The sequence below is a fragment of the Portunus trituberculatus genome, chromosome 43 (genome assembly GCF_017591435.1).
Source record: "Portunus trituberculatus isolate SZX2019 chromosome 43, ASM1759143v1, whole genome shotgun sequence".
NCBI classification, from domain to species: domain Eukaryota; kingdom Metazoa; phylum Arthropoda; class Malacostraca; order Decapoda; family Portunidae; genus Portunus; species Portunus trituberculatus.
Window position 1 is genome coordinate 24,932,790 of NC_059297.1, and position 20,739 is coordinate 24,953,528.

The 20,739-nt window shown below is 42.0% G+C and overlaps 4 protein-coding genes across 4 annotated transcripts; all 4 read right to left on the reverse strand.

Annotated features, from left to right (window-relative positions):
* Nucleotides 1-132: 132 nt before the first annotated feature.
* LOC123518017 lies at nt 133-1,422 on the reverse strand. The gene has a single exon (XM_045278518.1). The coding sequence runs from the start codon at nt 1,420-1,422 to the stop codon at nt 133-135; it is 1,290 nt and encodes a 429-aa protein (XP_045134453.1).
* Nucleotides 1,423-9,542: 8,120 nt separating this feature from the next.
* Nucleotides 9,543-10,045, reverse strand: LOC123518250 (protein ZBED8-like). Its single transcript, XM_045278974.1, has one exon. The coding sequence runs from the start codon at nt 9,977-9,979 to the stop codon at nt 9,668-9,670; it is 312 nt and encodes a 103-aa protein (XP_045134909.1). The 5' UTR covers nt 9,980-10,045; the 3' UTR covers nt 9,543-9,667.
* Nucleotides 10,046-11,218: 1,173 nt separating this feature from the next.
* Nucleotides 11,219-12,165, reverse strand: LOC123518018 (protein ZBED8-like). The gene has a single exon (XM_045278519.1). It carries the CDS (start codon nt 12,163-12,165, stop codon nt 11,284-11,286), a length of 882 nt encoding a protein of 293 aa, XP_045134454.1. The 3' UTR covers nt 11,219-11,283.
* A 978-nt stretch (nt 12,166-13,143) lies between these two features.
* LOC123518248 (protein ZBED8-like) lies at nt 13,144-14,023 on the reverse strand. The gene has a single exon (XM_045278972.1). It carries the CDS (start codon nt 14,021-14,023, stop codon nt 13,712-13,714), a length of 312 nt encoding a protein of 103 aa, XP_045134907.1. The 3' UTR covers nt 13,144-13,711.
* Between the last annotated feature and the right edge of the window lie 6,716 nt (nt 14,024-20,739).

Sequence of the window (20,739 nt, forward strand, 5' to 3'; positions counted from 1 at the left end):
ACAAACAAATACGAATACATACAATGAAACCAGCGAGATACACAGTAATGCATAAAAAAGGGTAACATTCAGTATAAACTCAAGTACGTTCCTCAATGGGCAAAATTACCACGATACGATGAGCAGATCTCTTTACAAGTATATCTTTTCACCCTTATACCTAACACCACCTCTCTGGGGTTTATACCTAAGAGTAACATTTCGTACCTTACCATCTTTGCTTTCATTTGCTACTGCAACCTCAGCAAACTTCCACGTCCCCCGTACAATATTGCTGTCCTGAAACAACACAATATCACCGATCTGTAAATTACGGCGCTCAATGTGCCACTTTTGACGAATCAGAAGAGTGGGAAAAAATCCTAGTCCATTTTTCCAAAATGAATCTACAATGCGCTGGTGGAACTGCAATCGAGATTCATGACTAGGAAAGTGCTCAAAGACACCCTTTGGAGCTTTGTTAGAGGTACGTCCAAGGAGGAGGTCGTTAGGGCAAAGGTATTTTCCAAGTTCTGGATCACATCCTGGCTTTATACCTATAGGTCTTTCATTTAGTATATTTGAAATCTCAAAAAGGGTTGTCTGTAATTTACTGAAGGTTAATACATTATCACCGATAGCCACAGTCAGACTTCTCTTAAGGGATTTGATTAGACTTTCACTAGCACCGTTTTGCCATGGTGCGTCTGCTGATGCATTGAAAACCCATTTAACCTCTCCCCCTTTATTGCAAGCAAAATCTTGTATGTCATCAGAACTTAACCTGGACAGATCTATCAATCCTTTACTGGCGGCAGTCAGTTGAGTACCAGCATCTGAATAAATTTCACGCGGACATCCTCGGATAGATACGAATCTTCTAAGTCCATCAAGGAAATCCTTAGTGCTATACCCTTCAATTAGATCCAGATGAACAGCACGAGTGGCCAAACAGTTGAAGATTACACCGTAAGCTTTACCTCTTGAGCGACCCTTGACCATATCTTTAACTAAAAGGGGGCCGTACAAATCTAGGGCAGTGTAGGTAAACGGAGGAGATGGTTTGAGGCGTTCTTCTGGCAGCTGTCCCATAAGTTGACCAACTATTTCTTTCCTCAGTTTGCGACAGGTGATGCATTTGTACCTCACAGATTTGATCATGTTCCGGACCTTTGGTACCCAAAACTTGGATTGAATCTTGGCTAAAGTTACTTCAATGCCAGCATGGTCCAGACGATGCATAGATTCCACATACAACTTAGTAAAGTCATGATCAGGAGAAAGCAAAATAAATCCGTCCTGATCATAGTTATTCTTTAACCATTTAGGGATACGCTGACCGACAACAATCACCCCAGCTTCATTTCTGGTAGGCCCTAACCTACGGTACTTAGTTTCCCAATCAGGATCAAGTTCAGATTGAACTTCCTTCACCCACAACATTTCAGCAATCGCAAGATCTTCTACAGTTGGAGTTAAAAGTGATTCTCTAAGACAGTGGTTCCCAACTTTAGTACGTGACCCCTTACAGCAGTACCAAACCTGTCATGACCCCACATTTATAAGCCTTCCAAAATCGTACTAATTTTAAATGGCACAGATATATTTTAAAATTATAAATATTAATCACAGCAGAGAAAATAAAATCCCATTGATCTTTATCAGTGTTTATTATAACAATGACTGATTTATTAACATTTTAATGTGAAGAATGTACCTGCTTCTTTGCTACAAGCAAATCAATAGGGGTCTGTGGTCAAGGCACATCGCATGTCTTTCAGCATTCAACCTGTTTTAGTTTTCGATTTGATCACCAAATCAGAAACCACTTTCACAGAGGTAAGTGGATGAAAAGGAATGAGTACTTTCAGAAATTTGGTGGTCTTGGGAAAGCAGAGAGCATCTTGACCCAGCAGTTAGAGCTGTTGAACTGTTGCTGTTCCTGAACTCCTCTTTCGCTGCGGTGTTGTTGATGAGCTCCAAGAATTCCTCTTGTATGTCATCAGGAAGTTCATCCACAGTGCATCAGAAAGGATTGCGAGCAAGTGTCAGCTGTACATTTTCATTTATATCAGTTTCATGAAAATAGCGTTTGAACTCTTCTTGGAGGATTATCAATGTTCCTTGATCTCTTGTTGCAGCTCCTCGGCAAGTGGTTCTTCTCCGATGACCTCGTTCAGACGCTGAAAGGAAGCTACATTTCTTTCAACTTTCCTCTTCCAGAGAGCTAACTTGTCGAGGAAAGCCTTGATGGCATCGGTATGCATTATGATAGTGGTATCTTGGCCCTGTAGTTGCCGGTTGAGTCCATTCAAAGCTTCAAAACATCTGCCAAGTAGGCAAGACTACACTTAAATGGCCCCTGAATGTCATTTAACAGCTGATCCGTTTTCTTCCTTGAGCTGCCAGAAATATCAGCAATTCATCAAAGAGTTCAAATACACGGGCGAGAACTTACCTTTGACAGCCAACGAACAGATGTGTAGAAGAGTAGATCTTGGTGACAGAATCCATGTCTTCACAACCTGAAACAGCCTGGTGTTGAGTGCCCTCCTTGATATGGTTGACATGGATCACTGTTTCAAGGTAGCTTTGAGAGGAGCAAAGCGTCTTAGGCAAGACCTCACGGATCACAGTGTGTTGTAATGATGTCTGGGTTCTTCTTTTCACCAGTGCCATAAATCCTGACCTGGAGCCAGCATCTGGGGCTCCCGTACAGACACCAACCAATTTTGCACTGAGCCAGCTCCGAGACTGACTGAAAAGTTTAGCCCCGTTCCGGCAAGCTGAATGTAGTACATACAGTTGTTAGATTCATGACTGAAAAGGCTCATGACTTTGGGGGCATGAAGTTTAACCCCTGGTCTAGAGCTAAACATTCCTGTACGATATTCCCATCTAACGTAAGCACAAGCTCCATATGCTATAGTAGACCCGTCTGAAAATATGACCAATGTAGGGTTACCAACGTGGTCAGCTTCCTAACACATCTGGGAAACCATAGAGTTTCTAACTCAAACATCATCTGGAAATAATCCAGCCATTCACTTCTAATCTGTGGCAACACTGCATCATCCCAACCGTATTTTGCATCTTCATCACCCTCTGGACAGACAAGACGCCTCAACATCAATTTTGCCTTTAAAGTTACAGGGCAGACAAGTCCCAAGGGGTCAAATTGGGTTGCAATCTGACTTAAAAGCATTCTCTTGGTCAAATACTGGGGTGTCTCACCGGTAAGGTTATCCGGTTTAAGATCTGGGCCCGTATGTGTCTTGCGATGTTTGGGAGAAAAATTTATTTTCACACTAAACACAAACACGTCTCTGTTGGGTTCCCACACAACACCCAAGACTTTTCTTTTGAGTTTCTGCTAGATCCAGTTTGCTAGGGTTATGAGCACCTGACAGAATCCAATGTTTCACCTTAAATCCTCCTTGGCCTAAAACAAATTCAATCTCTCTCAGTAAATTGTTTGCTCCCTCATAATTGTCACAATTTCCTAGTATGTCATCCACATAGCTGTTCTTCACTATGGCATTGACTGCAACAGGGTACTGGTCTTGAATTATTTCCGCAGTTAATCTTAAAGCAAGCATGGCAATGGTACCACTAGGCTTATCGCCGAAAGGGACACAAGTTAAAACATAATGATCTGGTTTGTTATGGACCTTCAAGTCTCGCCACAAAAGCGATGGCAATGCTGATCAAATAAGGACATATGGATGGTATTGTACATTTTGGCCAAATCCCCGGCGAACGCCACCTCCTCTTCTCTGAATCTCAACAGAACTCCTAGGAGAGAATTCAAAACATCTGGGCCCTTTGCCCACATTTCATTTAAGGAGAAGTTCATGTACTTGGCGGAAGAATTGAAAACTATCCTAAGTGGAGTAGAACTTGAGTCTGGCTTTAGCACTTCAGTGTGAGGAATATAAAATACTGGTCCATCGTATCTGTAAATCTCATCCTCAGTCAATTTCCTTGCGACTTTCCTAGCAATCATATCATCAATTTGACTCTGGTAAGCCTTGCAGTAATCTGGTCCTAGTTTATTGAGCCTCTTTTCTGTGGCAATCAGTCTTGCAAAAGCAAGGGATACATTGTTGGGCAAAAGACGGGGATCTTTTATCCAGGGATAGCTGACAACCCACCTACAGTCTGCCGAATCAAACACTAACCCCTTAGTAATTAAAGCCAACTCCCTTTCATCCTTTAGACTATAGTTATTTTGACCAGGCGTACAGTTTCCACATTTACACCCCGAACATTTTGGGTAACAGGATACACCAAGATTTTCAATGTTGAAATAACTATCTAAATCTTCCTTAATAGTTTTCTTGGGTAAAGAGGAAATTTCATCAAAATTCACAATGTTAACATGGTTAATCCTGACACTAACACTTGGCTGAGATCTATGGGAAATCAAAAGTGGATGAGAACCTCTCAAAACATAACCGAATTGGTTTTGCATAAGTTGTAGGTTACCCTTCGTCTCCAACACTTGAGGCATAAGGTGACAATAGTCAATTCCTATCAATAAATTTATCCTACCATGAGGTCTTATTACAGGGTAGCCATTCAAACTAGGGAAAAGTCTGGACACAACACTCACGTCGACTTCATCGACTGGGGCGGTAATTTCGTCTATGCCACAGGCACTGATCTCCCATTCATCTCCATTCATGTCGACTAATGGGACCACATACTCCTTGCTAGCGACAGTTTCCAAGCTGTTGCCAACTTTGGTTATGGATATATTAATATCTTTTCCCCTTGAGGCCTAACTCTTTTGCCCGACAGTGTGTTATTAAGGATACATTGCTACCGCTATCCCACAGGACATTGACGGGACTCCCTTTACACTCCAAACGGCTTACCATCAGTAGATAACCATCCCTAGACGCTAAATTACTAGTCACAGTAGTAGAACTGGTCTTTTTTAGCAGAGTCAGGTGTACGAGAAAGAACGTAATGCAAGGCTTTATGATGATCCATCCCACACTTCCGACCATTGACAATCACATCACAAGTAGTGCTTGCAAACTTACAGTACCTTGCCAAGTGACCAGGGGTTGCACACCTAAAACAGACTCTATTATTCTTGAGGCAAGCAAATTTGTCTGGATTACTCAAATTTTGAAAAGCATAACAATCATGAAAGGTGTGACCTTGTGAGCCATGGTACCAACACATCTTACAGTTTTGATTCTTAGAATCCACAGAAAACTCTGACACTAATTTTGAGACAGTGTTAAGACATTCAGTAATCATAGCATTTTGTTGATCTTGCACTACCTTTATCTCGTGTAGTGTATCAGTAACATCTTCCTTTTCTGAATCTCTACAAATCACATTATGAGTGGCCAATTTTGTGGGAACACTTCTCAAATCACACTCCAGATACTCACATACCTTCCTTTCAGCAAGTAAGAATGCCAACAGACTTTCAAATAAATCATTATGGTTAGCAACAGATTGGGCTTTTAGTACCCAAGCCCGTTTCAAAGTGTTAGGAAGCAGGCGTTCGACCAACGTAACCATAGATGTAGTTTTCATTTCAGACTCCAATCCTATTTTCTTCATGTCCAACCAAGCACGTTCCACTACCTTCGCCAAGTGGACTAATCGTTTCGAGTCCCCATCTTGCACAGGTTTCAAGCCCTTTAGCTCACTCACAATACATTCCGTTAATTTACAAGAGTTACCATATTTGTCATCAAGGCGAAGGAACATTTCTTCAAAGTCATCCTCTACACCTTCCACACATTTCAACGCCTCACCTGAAAGGCATTTCTTTAAAGCGTAAGAGTCCCTCCCATACGCCGGGACGATTAATCTCATATAGTCTTTTTTGAAAGTGCCGTAATTCCTTATATCACCAGAAAACAGGGGTGGATCTAGTCGTTTAACTTTTATAGCAGTCTCAAATTTGTCCTTCTCATCTGCACACGCTTTAGTAACCTTTGAGTATAATGTGGTTTTTCTTTCACAACCCAAGATATAGTCCTCTGCCTCACTTAAGGATGAGGGATCTTGCTTGCCTCAAGTAATTCAGAATAAAGACTCTCATGTTTTACCTCAAGCACCTTGAATGCATCTTCCACCTCAGTGAACAATCCTTTCAGCACAGCTGGCGCATCCTTTTCATCCAACCTTTCTTGTAGTATGTTGCACTTCCTGGTGAAGCGACCCTTGGCCACCCTCGCTCCAACTTGAGCGCGTCCATGTCTTACTGTTGAATTGTTTCTCCAGGGCATCAAAAGCGCTGTTGCATCAGTCCGTTTATTGGGCAAAGATTCAACCTGTGAACAATATGTAACACTCACCACGAATTCCCAAAACAAGCCTTGCTCACAACCTTAATAATCCATGTGTAGGATGTTACCTCAAAGTAATCTTAGAATATCACATTCAATTATCACTTAATTCACATCACATTCAATATAAAGAATCAGAGGAAGTAGCAGTTAATGACTGCTAATAGACCAACAATACTATCACAGGTAGCTGGATAAAGCAGGATTTACAAATAATAATACAAGTATGTACTGATAACAACCAATAATAATGAACCAACCAGTACCTGTCAGTAATAATGACTCACAGTATTGACGACACAGATGTCCCGGAGAGAAGATCCCAAACAAGGTAAATATACACAGCGTCCCCACAGCATAAACACCCCATCACGTATCCAACCATCTACCGCTGCAACAAACGGTTACAGTGACATACAAATCATAATCCATCATCATCACAAATCATACGTAAACCACTTTGTCTTCAATATCGTCTCACACAAGCAGGAAATACGCACTACCAAATCCTTGGCTACGAGCGGAACAAAATAAATATGGCGGACTATCACATAGTCCCTGAATTCACACTACATACCTTCCAGCAAACCCGGATAGTAGCGGCACAGATGCACAACACGCCCTCCAGTCCACTCCAGCGTCACAAGTATCCTTCCACACCCCACACGCCAATCTGCTGGACTGGCCAGCCCGTTCACCTGTCCCTTGACCCATGCCTCCACTCCGCCACATCCACAACAAAAGACAATGGCAAAGCGCAACATACACCCCTCCGCTCCGCCACGTCCACAACAAAAGACGACAGCGAAGCGATACATCCACCCACTCGACATAAATTAATAAAATACATAACAGCAATTGAATTTATCATTGGTCGTAATGATACACTCCCACACGGAGTTATGTTACATATGACATTGCAAAACAAACAAAAAAAATGTACAAACAAATACGAATACATACAATGAAACCAGCGAGATACACAGTAATGCATAAAAAAGGGTAACATTCAGTATAAACTCAAGTACGTTCCTCAATGGGCAAAATTACCACGATACGATGAGCAGATCTCTTTACAAGTATATCTTTTTCACCCTTATACCTAACACCACCTCTCTGGGGTTTATACCTAAGAGTAACATTTCGTACCTTACCATCTTTGCTTTCATTTGCTACTGCAACCTCAGCAAACTTCCACGTCCCCCGTACAATATTGCTGTCCTGAAACAACACAATATCACCGATCTGTAAATTACGGCGCTCAATGTGCCACTTTTGACGAATCAGAAGAGTGGGAAAAAAATCCCTAGTCCATTTTTCCAAAATGAATCTACAATGCGCTGGTGGAACTGCAATCGAGATTCATGACTAGGAAAGTGCTCAAAGACACCCTTTGGAGCTTTGTTAGAGGTACGTCCAAGGAGGAGGTCGTTAGGGCAAAGGTATTTTCCAAGTTCTGGATCACATCCTGGCTTTATACCTATAGGTCTTTCATTTAGTATATTTGAAATCTCAAAAAGGGTTGTCTGTAATTTACTGAAGGTTAATACATTATCACCGATAGCCACAGTCAGACTTCTCTTAAGGGATTTGATTAGACTTTCACTAGCACCGTTTTGCCATGGTGCGTCTGCTGATGCATTGAAAACCCATTTAACCTCTCCCCCTTTATTGCAAGCAAAATCTTGTATGTCATCAGAACTTAACCTGGACAGATCTATCAATCCTTTACTGGCGGCAGTCAGTTGAGTACCAACATCTGAATAAATTTCACGCGGACATCCTCGGATAGATACGAATCTTCTAAGTCCATCAAGGAAATCCTTAGTGCTATACCCTTCAATTAGATCCAGATGAACAGCACGAGTGGCCAAACAGTTGAAGATTACACCGTAAGCTTTACCTCTTGAGCGACCCTTGACCATATCTTTAACTAAAAGGGGGCCGTACAAATCTAGGGCAGTGTAGGTAAACGGAGGAGATGGTTTGAGGCGTTCTTCTGGCAGCTGTCCCATAAGTTGACCAACTATTTCTTTCCTCAGTTTGCGACAGGTGATGCATTTGTACCTCACAGATTTGATCATGTTCCGGACCTTTGGTACCCAAAACTTGGATTGAATCTTGGCTAAAGTTACTTCAATGCCAGCATGGTCCAGACGATGCATAGATTCCACATACAACTTAGTAAAGTCATGATCAGGAGAAAGCAAAATAAATCCGTCCTGATCATAGTTATTCTTTAACCATTTAGGGATACGCTGACCGACAACAATCACCCCAGCTTCATTTCTGGTAGGCCCTAACCTACGGTACTTAGTTTCCCAATCAGGATCAAGTTCAGATTGAACTTCCTTCACCCACAACATTTCAGCGATCGCAAGATCTTCTACAGTTGGAGTTAAAAGTGATTCTCTAAGACAGTGTTTCCCAAACTTTTTTAGTACGTGACCCCTTACAGCAGTACCAAACCTGTCATGACCCCCACATTTATAAGCCTTCCAAAATCGTACTAATTTTAAATGGCACAGATATATTTTAAAATTATAAATATTAATCACAGCAGAGAAAAATAAAATCTCCATTGATCTTTATCAATGTTTATTATAACAATGACTGATTTATTAACATTTTAATGTGAAGAATGTACCTGCTTCTTTGCTACAAGCAAATCAATACGAGGGTCTGTATGGCTCAAGGCACATCGCATGTCTGCTTCAGCATTCAACCTGTTTCTAGCCTTCGATTTGATCACCAGGAGAGTCGAGAAACCACTTTCACAGAGGTAAGTGGATGAAAAAGGAATGAGTACTTTCAGGGCAAATTTGCTGGTCTTGGGGAAAGCGGAGAGCATCTTGACCCAGCAGTTAGAGCTGTTGAACTGTTGCTGTTCCTGGAACTCCTCTTTCGCTGCGGTGTTGTTGATGAGCTCCAAGAATTCCTCTTGTATGTCATCAGGAAGTTCATCCACAGTGCATCAGAAAGGATTGCGAGCAAGTGTCAGCTGTACATTTTCATTTATATCAGTTTCATGAAAATAGCGTTTGAACTCTTCTTGGAGGATTATCAAGTGTTCCTTGATCTCTTGTTGCAGCTCCTCGGCAAGTGGTTCTTCTCCGATGACCTCGTTCAGACGCTGAAAGGAAGCTACATTTCCCCTTTCAACTTTCCTCTTCCAGAGAGCTAACTTGTCGAGGAAAGCCTTGATGGCATCGGTATGCATTATGATAGTGGTATCTTGCCCTGTAGTTGCCGGTTGAGTCCATTCAAAGCTTCAAAAACATCTGCCAAGTAGGCAAGACTACACTTAAATGGCCCCTGAATGTCATTTAACAGCTGATCCGTTTTCTTCCCTTGAGCTGCCAGAAATATCAGCAATTCATCAAAGAGTTCAAATACACGGGCGAGAACATTACCCTTTGACAGCCAACGAACAGATGTGTAGAAGAGTAGATCTTGGTGAGCAGAATCCATGTCTTGGCACAACCTACGAAACAGCCTGGTGTTGAGTGCCCTCCTTTGATATGGTTGACGATGCGGATCACTGTTTCCAAGGTAGCTTTGAGAGGAGCAGGAAGCGTCTTGGAGGCAAGAGCCTCACGGTGGATCAGGCAGTGTGTTGTAATGATGTCTGGGTTCTTCTTCTTCACCAGTGCCATAAATCCTGACCTGGAGCCGAGCATGCTGGGGGCTCCGTCCGTACAGACACCAACCAATTTTGCACTCGAGCCAGCTCCGAGACTGACTGAAAAGTTTAGCCCCTGAATGTAGTACATACAGTTGTTAGACCCTTCATGACCCCCAGAAAAGGGCTCATGACCCCTTTGGGGGTCATGACCCCAGTTTGGGAACCCCTGCTCTAAGAGATCGGGATCTGATCGCCCGTATGACACGACTGGTAACCCTTATCAGTTTCTCATGGCTATTGAACCGAGAAATATCAAACAACTTGCAAAGACCTGTGGTAGTAACATCAGCATCAGCGTGAGAAATGAAGATGCCCACTTTATCAGGTAATTCCGAGACAGGGTCTTTCCTTATAGGCCACATGCCGATAGGGAGAGACAGGAAGGCGGGCCCCATTTGCCAAATGGATCCTTCAGCAAGGTCAACAGGTTTAGCAGGTTTGGTGGTCATGTCCGCCGGATTGTCTTTCCTAGGTATCCACCACCATTCCTCGGGATTAGTTTTACTTTGAATCTCGGCAATTTTCGTAGCTGTAAAAGTACCAAACCCGAAACTCTCCTTCTGAATCTGAGCCCGGACAATAGCAGAGTCAACAATATGTATTACAGATTCAAAGTTATAGTTAAGTTCCTTTGTGATGGTCTCTCTCATCCGAGCTGCAAGTAGGGCTCCACAAAGTTCAATTCGAGGGACTGATAACTGCTTGAGCGGGGCAAGTTTAGACTTAGCCATCAAAAGTCTAGAGCAGTGTTTCCCAAACTTTTTTAGTACGTGACCCCTTACAGCAGTACCAAACCTGTCATGACCCCCACATTTATAAGCCTTCCAAAATCGTACTAATTTTAAATGGCACAGATATATTTTAAAATTATAAATATTAATCACAGCAGAGAAAAATAAAATCTCCATTGATCTTTATCAATGTTTATTATAACAATGACTGATTTATTAACATTTTAATGTGAAGAATGTACCTGCTTCTTTGCTACAAGCAAATCAATACGAGGGTCTGTATGGCTCAAGGCACATCGCATGTCTGCTTCAGCATTCAACCTGTTTCTAGCCTTCGATTTGATCACCAGGAGAGTCGAGAAACCACTTTCACAGAGGTAAGTGGATGAAAAGGAATGAGTACTTTCAGGGCAAATTTGCTGGTCTTGGGGAAAGCGGAGAGCATCTTGACCCAGCAGTTAGAGCTGTTGAACTGTTGCTGTTCCTGAAACTCCTCTTTCGCTGCGGTGTTGTTGATGAGCTCCAAGAATTCCTCTTGTATGTCATCAGGAAGTTCATCCACAGTGCATCAGAAAGGATTGCGAGCAAGTGTCAGCTGTACATTTTCATTTATATCAGTTTCATGAAAATAGCGTTTGAACTCTTCTTGGAGGATTATCAAGTGTTCCTTGATCTCTTGTTGCAGCTCCTCGGCAAGTGGTTCTTCTCCGATGACCTCGTTCAGACGCTGAAAGGAAGCTACATTTCCCCTTTCAACTTTCCTCTTCCAGAGAGCTAACTTGTCGAGGAAAGCCTTGATGGCATCGGTATGCATTATGATAGTGGTATCTGGGCCCTGTAGTTGCCGGTTGAGTCCATTCAAAGCTTCAAAAACATCTGCCAAGTAGGCAAGACTACACTTAAATGGCCCCTGAATGTCATTTAACAGCTGATCCGTTTTCTTCCCTTGAGCTGCCAGAAATATCAGCAATTCATCAAAGAGTTCAAATACACGGGCGAGAACATTACCCTTTGACAGCCAACGAACAGATGTGTAGAAGAGTAGATCTTGGTGAGCAGAATCCATGTCTTGGCACAACCTACGAAACAGCCTGGTGTTGAGTGCCCCTCCTTTGATATGGTTGACGATGCGGATCACTGTTTCCAAGGTAGCTTTGAGAGGAGCAGGAAGCGTCTTGGAGGCAAGAGCCTCACGGTGGATCAGGCAGTGTGTTGTAATGATGTCTGGGTTCTTCTTCTTCACCAGTGCCATAAATCCTGACCTGGAGCCGAGCATGCTGGGGGCTCCGTCCGTACAGACACCAACCAATTTTGCACTCGAGCCAGCTCCGAGACTGACTGAAAAGTTTAGCCCCGTTCCGGCAAGCTGAATGTAGTACATACAGTTGTTAGACCCTTCATGACCCCCAGAAAAGGGCTCATGATTTGGGGTCATGACCTTTGGGGTCATGACAGTTTGGGAACCCCTGCTCTAAGAGATCGGGATCTGATCGCCCGTATGACACGACTGGTAACCCTTATCAGTTTCTCATGGCTATTGAACCGAGAAATATCAAACAACTTGCAAAGACCTGTGGTAGTAACATCAGCATCAGCGTGAGAAATGAAGATGCCCACTTTATCAGGTAATTCCGAGACAGGGTCTTTCCTTATAGGCCACATGCTGATAGGGAGAGACAGGAAGGCGGGCCCCATTTGCCAAATGGATCCTTCAGCAAGGTCAACAGGTTTAGCAGGTTTGGTGGTCATGTCCGCCGGATTGTCTTTCCTAGGTATCCACCACCATTCCTCGGGATTAGTTTTACTTTGAATCTCGGCAATTTTCGTAGCTGTAAAAGTACCAAACCCGAAACTCTCCTTCTGAATCTGAGCCCGGACAATAGCAGAGTCAACAATATGTATTACAGATTCAAAGTTATAGTTAAGTTCCTTTGTGATGGTCTCTCTCATCCGAGCTGCAAGTAGGGCTCCACAAAGTTCAATTCGAGGGGACTGATAACTGCTTGAGCGGGGCAAGTTTAGACTTAGCCATCAAAAGTCTAGAGCAGTGTTTCCCAAACTTTTTTAGTACGTGACCCCTTACAGCAGTACCAAACCTGTCATGACCCCCACATTTATAAGCCTTCCAAAATCGTACTAATTTTAAATGGCACAGATATATTTTAAAATTATAAATATTAATCACAGCAGAGAAAAAATAAAATCTCCATTGATCTTTATCAATGTTTATTATAACAATGACTGATTTATTAACATTTTAATGTGAAGAATGTACCTGCTTCTTTGCTACAAGCAAATCAATACGAGGGTCTGTATGGCTCAAGGCACATCGCATGTCTGCTTCAGCATTCAACCTGTTTCTAGCCTTCGATTTGATCACCAGGAGAGTCGAGAAACCACTTTCACAGAGGTAAGTGGATGAAAAGGAATGAGTACTTTCAGGGCAAATTTGCTGGTCTTGGGGAAAGCGGAGAGCATCTTGACCCAGCAGTTAGAGCTGTTGAACTGTTGCTGTTCCTGGAACTCCTCTTTCGCTGCGGTGTTGTTGATGAGCTCCAAGAATTCCTCTTGTATGTCATCAGGAAGTTCATCCACAGTGCATCGGAAAGGATTGCGAGCAAGTGTCAGCTGTACATTTTCATTTATATCAGTTTCATGAAAATAGCGTTTGAACTCTTCTTGGAGGATTATCAAGTGTTCCTTGATCTCTTGTTGCAGCTCCTCGGCAAGTGGTTCTTCTCCGATGACCTCGTTCAGACGCTGAAAGGAAGCTACATTTCCCCTTTCAACTTTCCTCTTCCAGAGAGCTAACTTGTCGAGGAAAGCCTTGATGGCATCGGTATGCATTATGATAGTGGTATCTGGGCCCTGTAGTTGCCGGTTGAGTCCATTCAAAGCTTCAAAAACATCTGCCAAGTAGGCAAGACTACACTTAAATGGCCCCTGAATGTCATTTAACAGCTGATCCGTTTTCTTCCCTTGAGCTGCCAGAAATATCAGCAATTCATCAAAGAGTTCAAATACACGGGCGAGAACATTACCCTTTGACAGCCAACGAACAGATGTGTAGAAGAGTAGATCTTGGTGAGCAGAATCCATGTCTTGGCACAACCTACGAAACAGCCTGGTGTTGAGTGCCCTCCTTTGATATGGTTGACGATGCGGATCACTGTTTCCAAGGTAGCTTTGAGAGGAGCAGGAAGCGTCTTGGAGGCAAGAGCCTCACGGTGGATCAGGCAGTGTGTTGTAATGATGTCTGGGTTCTTCTTCTTCACCAGTGCCATAAATCCTGACCTGGAGCCGAGCATGCTGGGGGCTCCGTCCGTACAGACACCAACCAATTTTGCACTCGAGCCAGCTCCGAGACTGACTGAAAAGTTTAGCCCCGTTCCGGCAAGCTGAATGTAGTACATACAGTTGTTAGACCCTTCATGACCCCCAGAAAAGGGCTCATGACCCCTTTGGGGGTCATGACCCCCAGTTTGGGAACCCCTGGTCTAGAGCTAAACATTCCTGTACGATATTCCCATCTAACGTAAGCACAAGCTCCATATGCTATAGTAGACCCGTCTGAAAATATGACCAATGTAGGGTTACCAACGTGGTCAGCTTCCCTAACACATCTGGGAAACCATAGAGTTTCTAACTCAAACATCATCTGGAAATAATCCAGCCATTCACTTCTAATCTGTGGCAACACTGCATCATCCCAACCGTATTTTGCATCTTCATCACCCTCTGGACAGACAAGACGCCTCAACATCAATTTTGCCTTTAAAGTTACAGGGCAGACAAGTCCCAAGGGGTCAAATTGGGTTGCAATCTGACTTAAAAGCATTCTCTTGGTCAAATACTGGGGTGTCTCACCGGTAAGGTTATCCGGTTTAAGATCTGGGCCCGTATGTGTCTTGCGATGTTTGGGAGAAAAATTTATTTTCACACTAAACACAAACACGTCTCTGTTGGGTTCCCACACAACACCCAAGACTTTTTCTTTTTGAGTTTCTGCTAGATCCAGTTTGCTAGGGTTATGAGCACCTGACAGAATCCAATGTTTCACCTTAAATCCTCCTTGGCCTAAAACAAATTCAATCTCTCTCAGTAAATTGTTTGCTCCCTCATAATTGTCACAATTTCCTAGTATGTCATCCACATAGCTGTTCTTCACTATGGCATTGACTGCAACAGGGTACTGGTCTTGAATTATTTCCGCAGTTAATCTTAAAGCAAGCATGGCAATGGTACCACTAGGCTTATCGCCGAAAGGGACACAAGTTAAAACATAATGATCTGGTTTGTTATGGACCTTCAAGTCTCGCCACAAAAAGCGATGGCAATGCTGATCAAATAAGGACATATGGATGGTATTGTACATTTTGGCCAAATCCCCGGCGAACGCCACCTCCTCTTCTCTGAATCTCAACAGAACTCCTAGGAGAGAATTCAAAACATCTGGGCCCTTTGCCCACATTTCATTTAAGGAGAAGTTCATGTACTTGGCGGAAGAATTGAAAACTATCCTAAGTGGAGTAGAACTTGAGTCTGGCTTTAGCACTTCAGTGTGAGGAATATAAAATACTGGTCCATCGTATCTGTAAATCTCATCCTCAGTCAATTTCCTTGCGACTTTCCTAGCAATCATATCATCAATTTGACTCTGGTAAGCCTTGCAGTAATCTGGTCCTAGTTTATTGAGCCTCTTTTCTGTGGCAATCAGTCTTGCAAAAGCAAGGGATACATTGTTGGGCAAAAGACGGGGATCTTTTATCCAGGGATAGCTGACAACCCACCTACAGTCTGCCGAATCAAACACTAACCCCTTAGTAATTAAAGCCAACTCCCTTTCATCCTTTAGACTATAGTTATTTTGACCAGGCGTACAGTTTCCACATTTACACCCCGAACATTTTGGGTAACAGGATACACCAAGATTTTCAATGTTGAAATAACTATCTAAATCTTCCTTAATAGTTTTCTTGGGTAAAGAGGAAATTTCATCAAAATTCACAATGTTAACATGGTTAATCCTGACACTAACACTTGGCTGAGATCTATGGGAAATCAAAAGTGGATGAGAACCTCTCAAAACATAACCGAATTGGTTTTGCATAAGTTGTAGGTTACCCTTCGTCTCCAACACTTGAGGCATAAGGTGACAATAGTCAATTCCTATCAATAAATTTATCCTACCATGAGGTCTTATTACAGGGTAGCCATTCAAACTAGGGAAAAGTCTGGACACAACACTCACGTCGACTTCATCGACTGGGGCGGTAATTTCGTCTATGCCACAGGCACTGATCTCCCATTCATCTCCATTCATGTCGACTAATGGGACCACATACTCCTTGCTAGCGACAGTTTCCAAGCTGTTGCCAACTTTGGTTATGGATATATTAATATCTTTTCCCTTGAGGCCTAACTCTTTTGCCCGACAGTGTGTTATTAAGGATACATTGCTACCGCTATCCCACAGGACATTGACGGGACTCCCTTTACACTCCAAACGGCTTACCATCAGTAGATAACCATCCCTAGACGCTAAATTACTAGTCACAGTAGTAGAACTGGTCTTTTTAGCAGAGTCAGGTGTACGAGAAAGAACGTAATGCAAGGCTTTATGATGATCCATCCCACACTTCCGACCATTGACAATCACATCACAAGTAGTGCTTGCAAACTTACAGTACCTTGCCAAGTGACCAGGGGTTGCACACCTAAAACAGACTCTATTATTCTTGAGGCAAGCAAATTTGTCTGGATTACTCAAATTTTGAAAAGCATAACAATCATGAAAGGTGTGACCTTGTGAGCCATGGTACCAACACATCTTACAGTTTTGATTCTTAGAATCCACAGAAAACTCTGACACTAATTTTGAGACAGTGTTAAGACATTCAGTAATCATAGCATTTTGTTGATCTTGCACTACCTTTATCTCGTGTAGTGTATCAGTAACATCTTCCTTTTCTGAATCTCTACAAATCACATTATGAGTGGCCAATTTTGTGGGAACACTTCGCAAATCACACTCCAGATACTCACATACCTTCCTTTCAGCAAGTAAGAATGCCAAAAGACTTTCAAATAAATCATTATGGTTAGCAACAGATTGGGCTTTTAGTACCCAAGCCCGTTTCAAAGTGTTAGGAAGCAGGCGTTCGACCAACGTAACCATAGATGTAGTTTTCATTTCAGACTCCAATCCTATTTTCTTCATGTCCAACCAAGCACGTTCCACTACCTTCGCCAAGTGGACTAATCGTTTCGAGTCCCCATCTTGCACAGGTTTCAAGCCCTTTAGCTCACTCACAATACATTCCGTTAATTTACAAGAGTTACCATATTTGTCATCAAGGCGAAGGAACATTTCTTCAAAGTCATCCTCTACACCTTCCACACATTTCAACGCCTCACCTGAAAGGCATTTCTTTAAAGCGTAAGAGTCCCTCCCATACGCCGGGACGATTAATCTCATATAGTCTTTTTTGAAAGTGCCGTAATTCCTTATATCACCAGAAAACAGGGGTGGATCTAGTCGTTTAACTTTTATAGCAGTCTCAAATTTGTCCTTCTCATCTGCACACGCTTTAGTAACCTTTGAGTATAATGTGGTTTTTCTTTCACAACCCAAGATATAGTCCTCTGCCTCACTTAAGGATGAGGGATCTTGCTTGCCTCCAAGTAATTCAGAATAAAGACTCTCATGTTTTACCTCAAGCACCTTGAATGCATCTTCCACCTCAGTGAACAATCCTTTCAGCACAGCTGGCGCATCCTTTTCATCCAACCTTTCTTGTAGTATGTTGCACTTCCTGGTGAAGCGACCCTTGGCCACCCTCGCTCCAACTTGAGCGCGTCCATGTCTTACTGTTGAATTGTTTCTCCAGGGCATCAAAAGCGCTGTTGCATCAGTCCGTTTATTGGGCAAAGATTCAACCTGTGAACAATATGTAACACTCACCACGAATTCCCAAAACAAGCCTTGCTCACAACCTTAATAATCCATGTGTAGGATGTTACCTCAAAGTAATCTTAGAATATCACATTCAATTATCACTTAATTCACATCACATTCAATATAAAGAATCAGAGGAAGTAGCAGTTAATGACTGCTAATAGACCAACAATACTATCACAGGTAGCTGGATAAAGCAGGATTTACAAATAATAATACAAGTATGTACTGATAACAACCAATAATAATGAACCAACCAGTACCTGTCAGTAATAATGACTCACAGTATTGACGACACAGATGTCCCGGAGAGAAGATCCCAAACAAGGTAAATATACACAGCGTCCCCACAGCATAAACACCCCATCACGTATCCAACCATCTACCGCTGCAACAAACGGTTACAGTGACATACAAATCATAATCCATCATCATCACAAATCATACGTAAACCACTTTGTCTTCAATATCGTCTCACACAAGCAGGAAATACGCACTACCAAATCCTTGGCTACGAGCGGAACAAAATAAATATGGCGGACTATCACATAGTCCCTGAATTCACACTACATACCTTCCAGCAAACCCGAATAGTAGCGGCACAGATGCACAACACGCCCTCCAATCCACTCCAGCGTCACAAGTATCCTTCCACACCCCACACGCCAATCTGCTGGACTGGCCAGCCCGTTCACCTGTCCCTTGAGTCTTGACCATGCCTCCACTCCGCCACATCCACAACAAAAGACAATGGCAAAGCGCAACATACACCCCTCCGCTCCGCCACGTCCACAACAAAAGACGACAGCGAAGCGATACATCCACCACTCGACATAAATTAATAAAATACATAACAGCAATTGAATTTATCATTGGTCGTAATGATACATATATATATATATATATATATATATATATATATATATATATATATATATATATATATATATATATATATATATATATATATATATATATATATATATATATATATATATATATATATATATATATATATATAGAGAGAGAGAGAGAGAGAGAGAGAGAGAGAGAGAGAGAGAGAGAGATAATTAGATGAACAAACTGTAACCCTCCCGATGATGTTGTACAAACACGTAGGAAGAGAAATAAACATAATATTGATAGTAATAAATAAAAGTAGAAAAAATAAAAGAGCAAAATAAGGATAGATTGTGAATTACAAAAGGAATCGCCTAAGAGCACAGCTGTAAAGACGTAAGATTTCTAAATAGAACCATTAGAAATCTCCAGAATCGAATAAATGACAATGTGCATGAGAACAGTGTGAAGCGTCACGTGTTTTCCTTTTACCACCGTGTTGAAAGACATTTGTTTTTTGTTATTGTATGCCTTAAGAATAGCAATTACTTGGCAGGATGAAAGCTTACTGTGGCTGTAAAATCCAGGGAAAGTGTTTGCCTCGCTTTAATCGTATACTAAGGGCCCTCCTCAGTGTCCTCAACAAAATGCTTATGATCTCTTTTCACCAGTTGTAATCTTGTTCGGGTTCATGTTTCCCTCTGCGATCATCCACCACACTTGTGCACTACCTCAAAGCAAGTCATCACTGGTGATCTCATCCTGCTGAACTGAACGCTGCTCTACAGCCGTGCGTTCTCTACGCGACGAAACATTGTCTTTCATTTGCCTATTATTATAACTCCTGCTTCGTTAATTCAGATAGGAACCATCGTTATTCTTTATAAAATGTACTACTACTGTTACTACAACTAATGATAGCAATAATAATAATAATAATAATAATAAATAATAGTATGTACTGTGGCTGTGTATTGTTCCGCCCCCACGGGACGCCACGCCAGTCTGGTCCCCAACGCAGTTTCGGGGAGAGACTCACGATCACGATCACGATCCAAGCATCTTGCTTGCCTTCTTTGTCTGACTGGTCATCCTGTCTTGCACAGCCAGTGTACCTTCTACACTGTCAAACTCCAGTTGCCTAGACTGTAATTCTACATCATCACGCTTGCTACAAGCCTCATACTGGTCGCTATCGACTACAAGTCTCACTCCAGCCGCCGGCAACTTCTCAAGCCTCCTCACGTCTACTCGCTACCAAGTCTCCAAGCTTCAGTACGCTTTTGTATCTTACAAATAAACACAGGGAAAGACCCCCAGTGTTTCTCCTTCAACCACACCAGGACAAGTGAAATAATGATGATGATGATGATGATAATAATAATAATAATAATAATAATAATAATAATAATAATAATAATAATAATAATAATAATAATAATAATAATAATAATAATAATAATAATAATAATAATAATAATAATAATAATAATAATAATAATAATAATAATAATAATAATAATAATAATAGTTATTTTTTCCAGTTGTTATAACCACCATCATTCACGTAACTGTTCAAACACACGACTCACCAAAAAATTTAAGAAATGAGGAATGTCAGAATCTTATCAGATTTAATTTTCCTCGCAACTCCAGCCAACCTGCAACCCCAGCCAAAAGTATCTCCAATATAATCTCTCTTCATCTTTCTCTTCATTTCATCGTCATCCGCCATCTCAGTTCCCTGCCGCTAACTCAACACTCGGTGACTCACGATTTGTCAACCTTCACCTCTTGCCCATCAATAAATTGATTCTATCTACTGTTAACTTTGTTCTTGGTGAAATGAAGATTACGAGACTTGGAATAATGATTCATGGTTCATATTGATACGCTTGCGCAATATTGATCGCAGTGGAGAAGAAAAAAGTGTTATACTTTTCATCCCAAAATCTGATATAGTGATAAGATGGAGTGTACTGCCTTTCACACTTGCCTTGTAACATTGTCCCTTTCCACCCTAGAATCCTGTATAGAACCCTTTCTCCCTTCTTCGTGTGTCTTGTAGATGCAGAATCATATATGCAGCCGTGGCAACGCTTTCTGCAGGTGCAAAGTTTTAAGAACACGAGAGAGTTTCTCCCCATCTTCTCGCCCACTGTGGTGTTGGAAGGATAGGGCTGCATGTGGTGGATGTGTTTGGGCTGAGGGAGTGTATAGACGTGG

Coding starts and splice junctions, on each gene's coding strand:
- LOC123518248 (XM_045278972.1), bottom strand. CDS start 14,023: ATGCTCGGCTCCAGGTCAGGATTTATGGCACTGGTGAAGAAGAAGAAC.
- LOC123518017 (XM_045278518.1), bottom strand. CDS start 1,422: ATGTTGTGGGTGAAGGAAGTTCAATCTGAACTTGATCCTGATTGGGAA.
- LOC123518250 (XM_045278974.1), bottom strand. CDS start 9,979: ATGCTCGGCTCCAGGTCAGGATTTATGGCACTGGTGAAGAAGAAGAAC.
- LOC123518018 (XM_045278519.1), bottom strand. CDS start 12,165: ATGACCCCAAAGGTCATGACCCCAAATCATGAGCCCTTTTCTGGGGGT.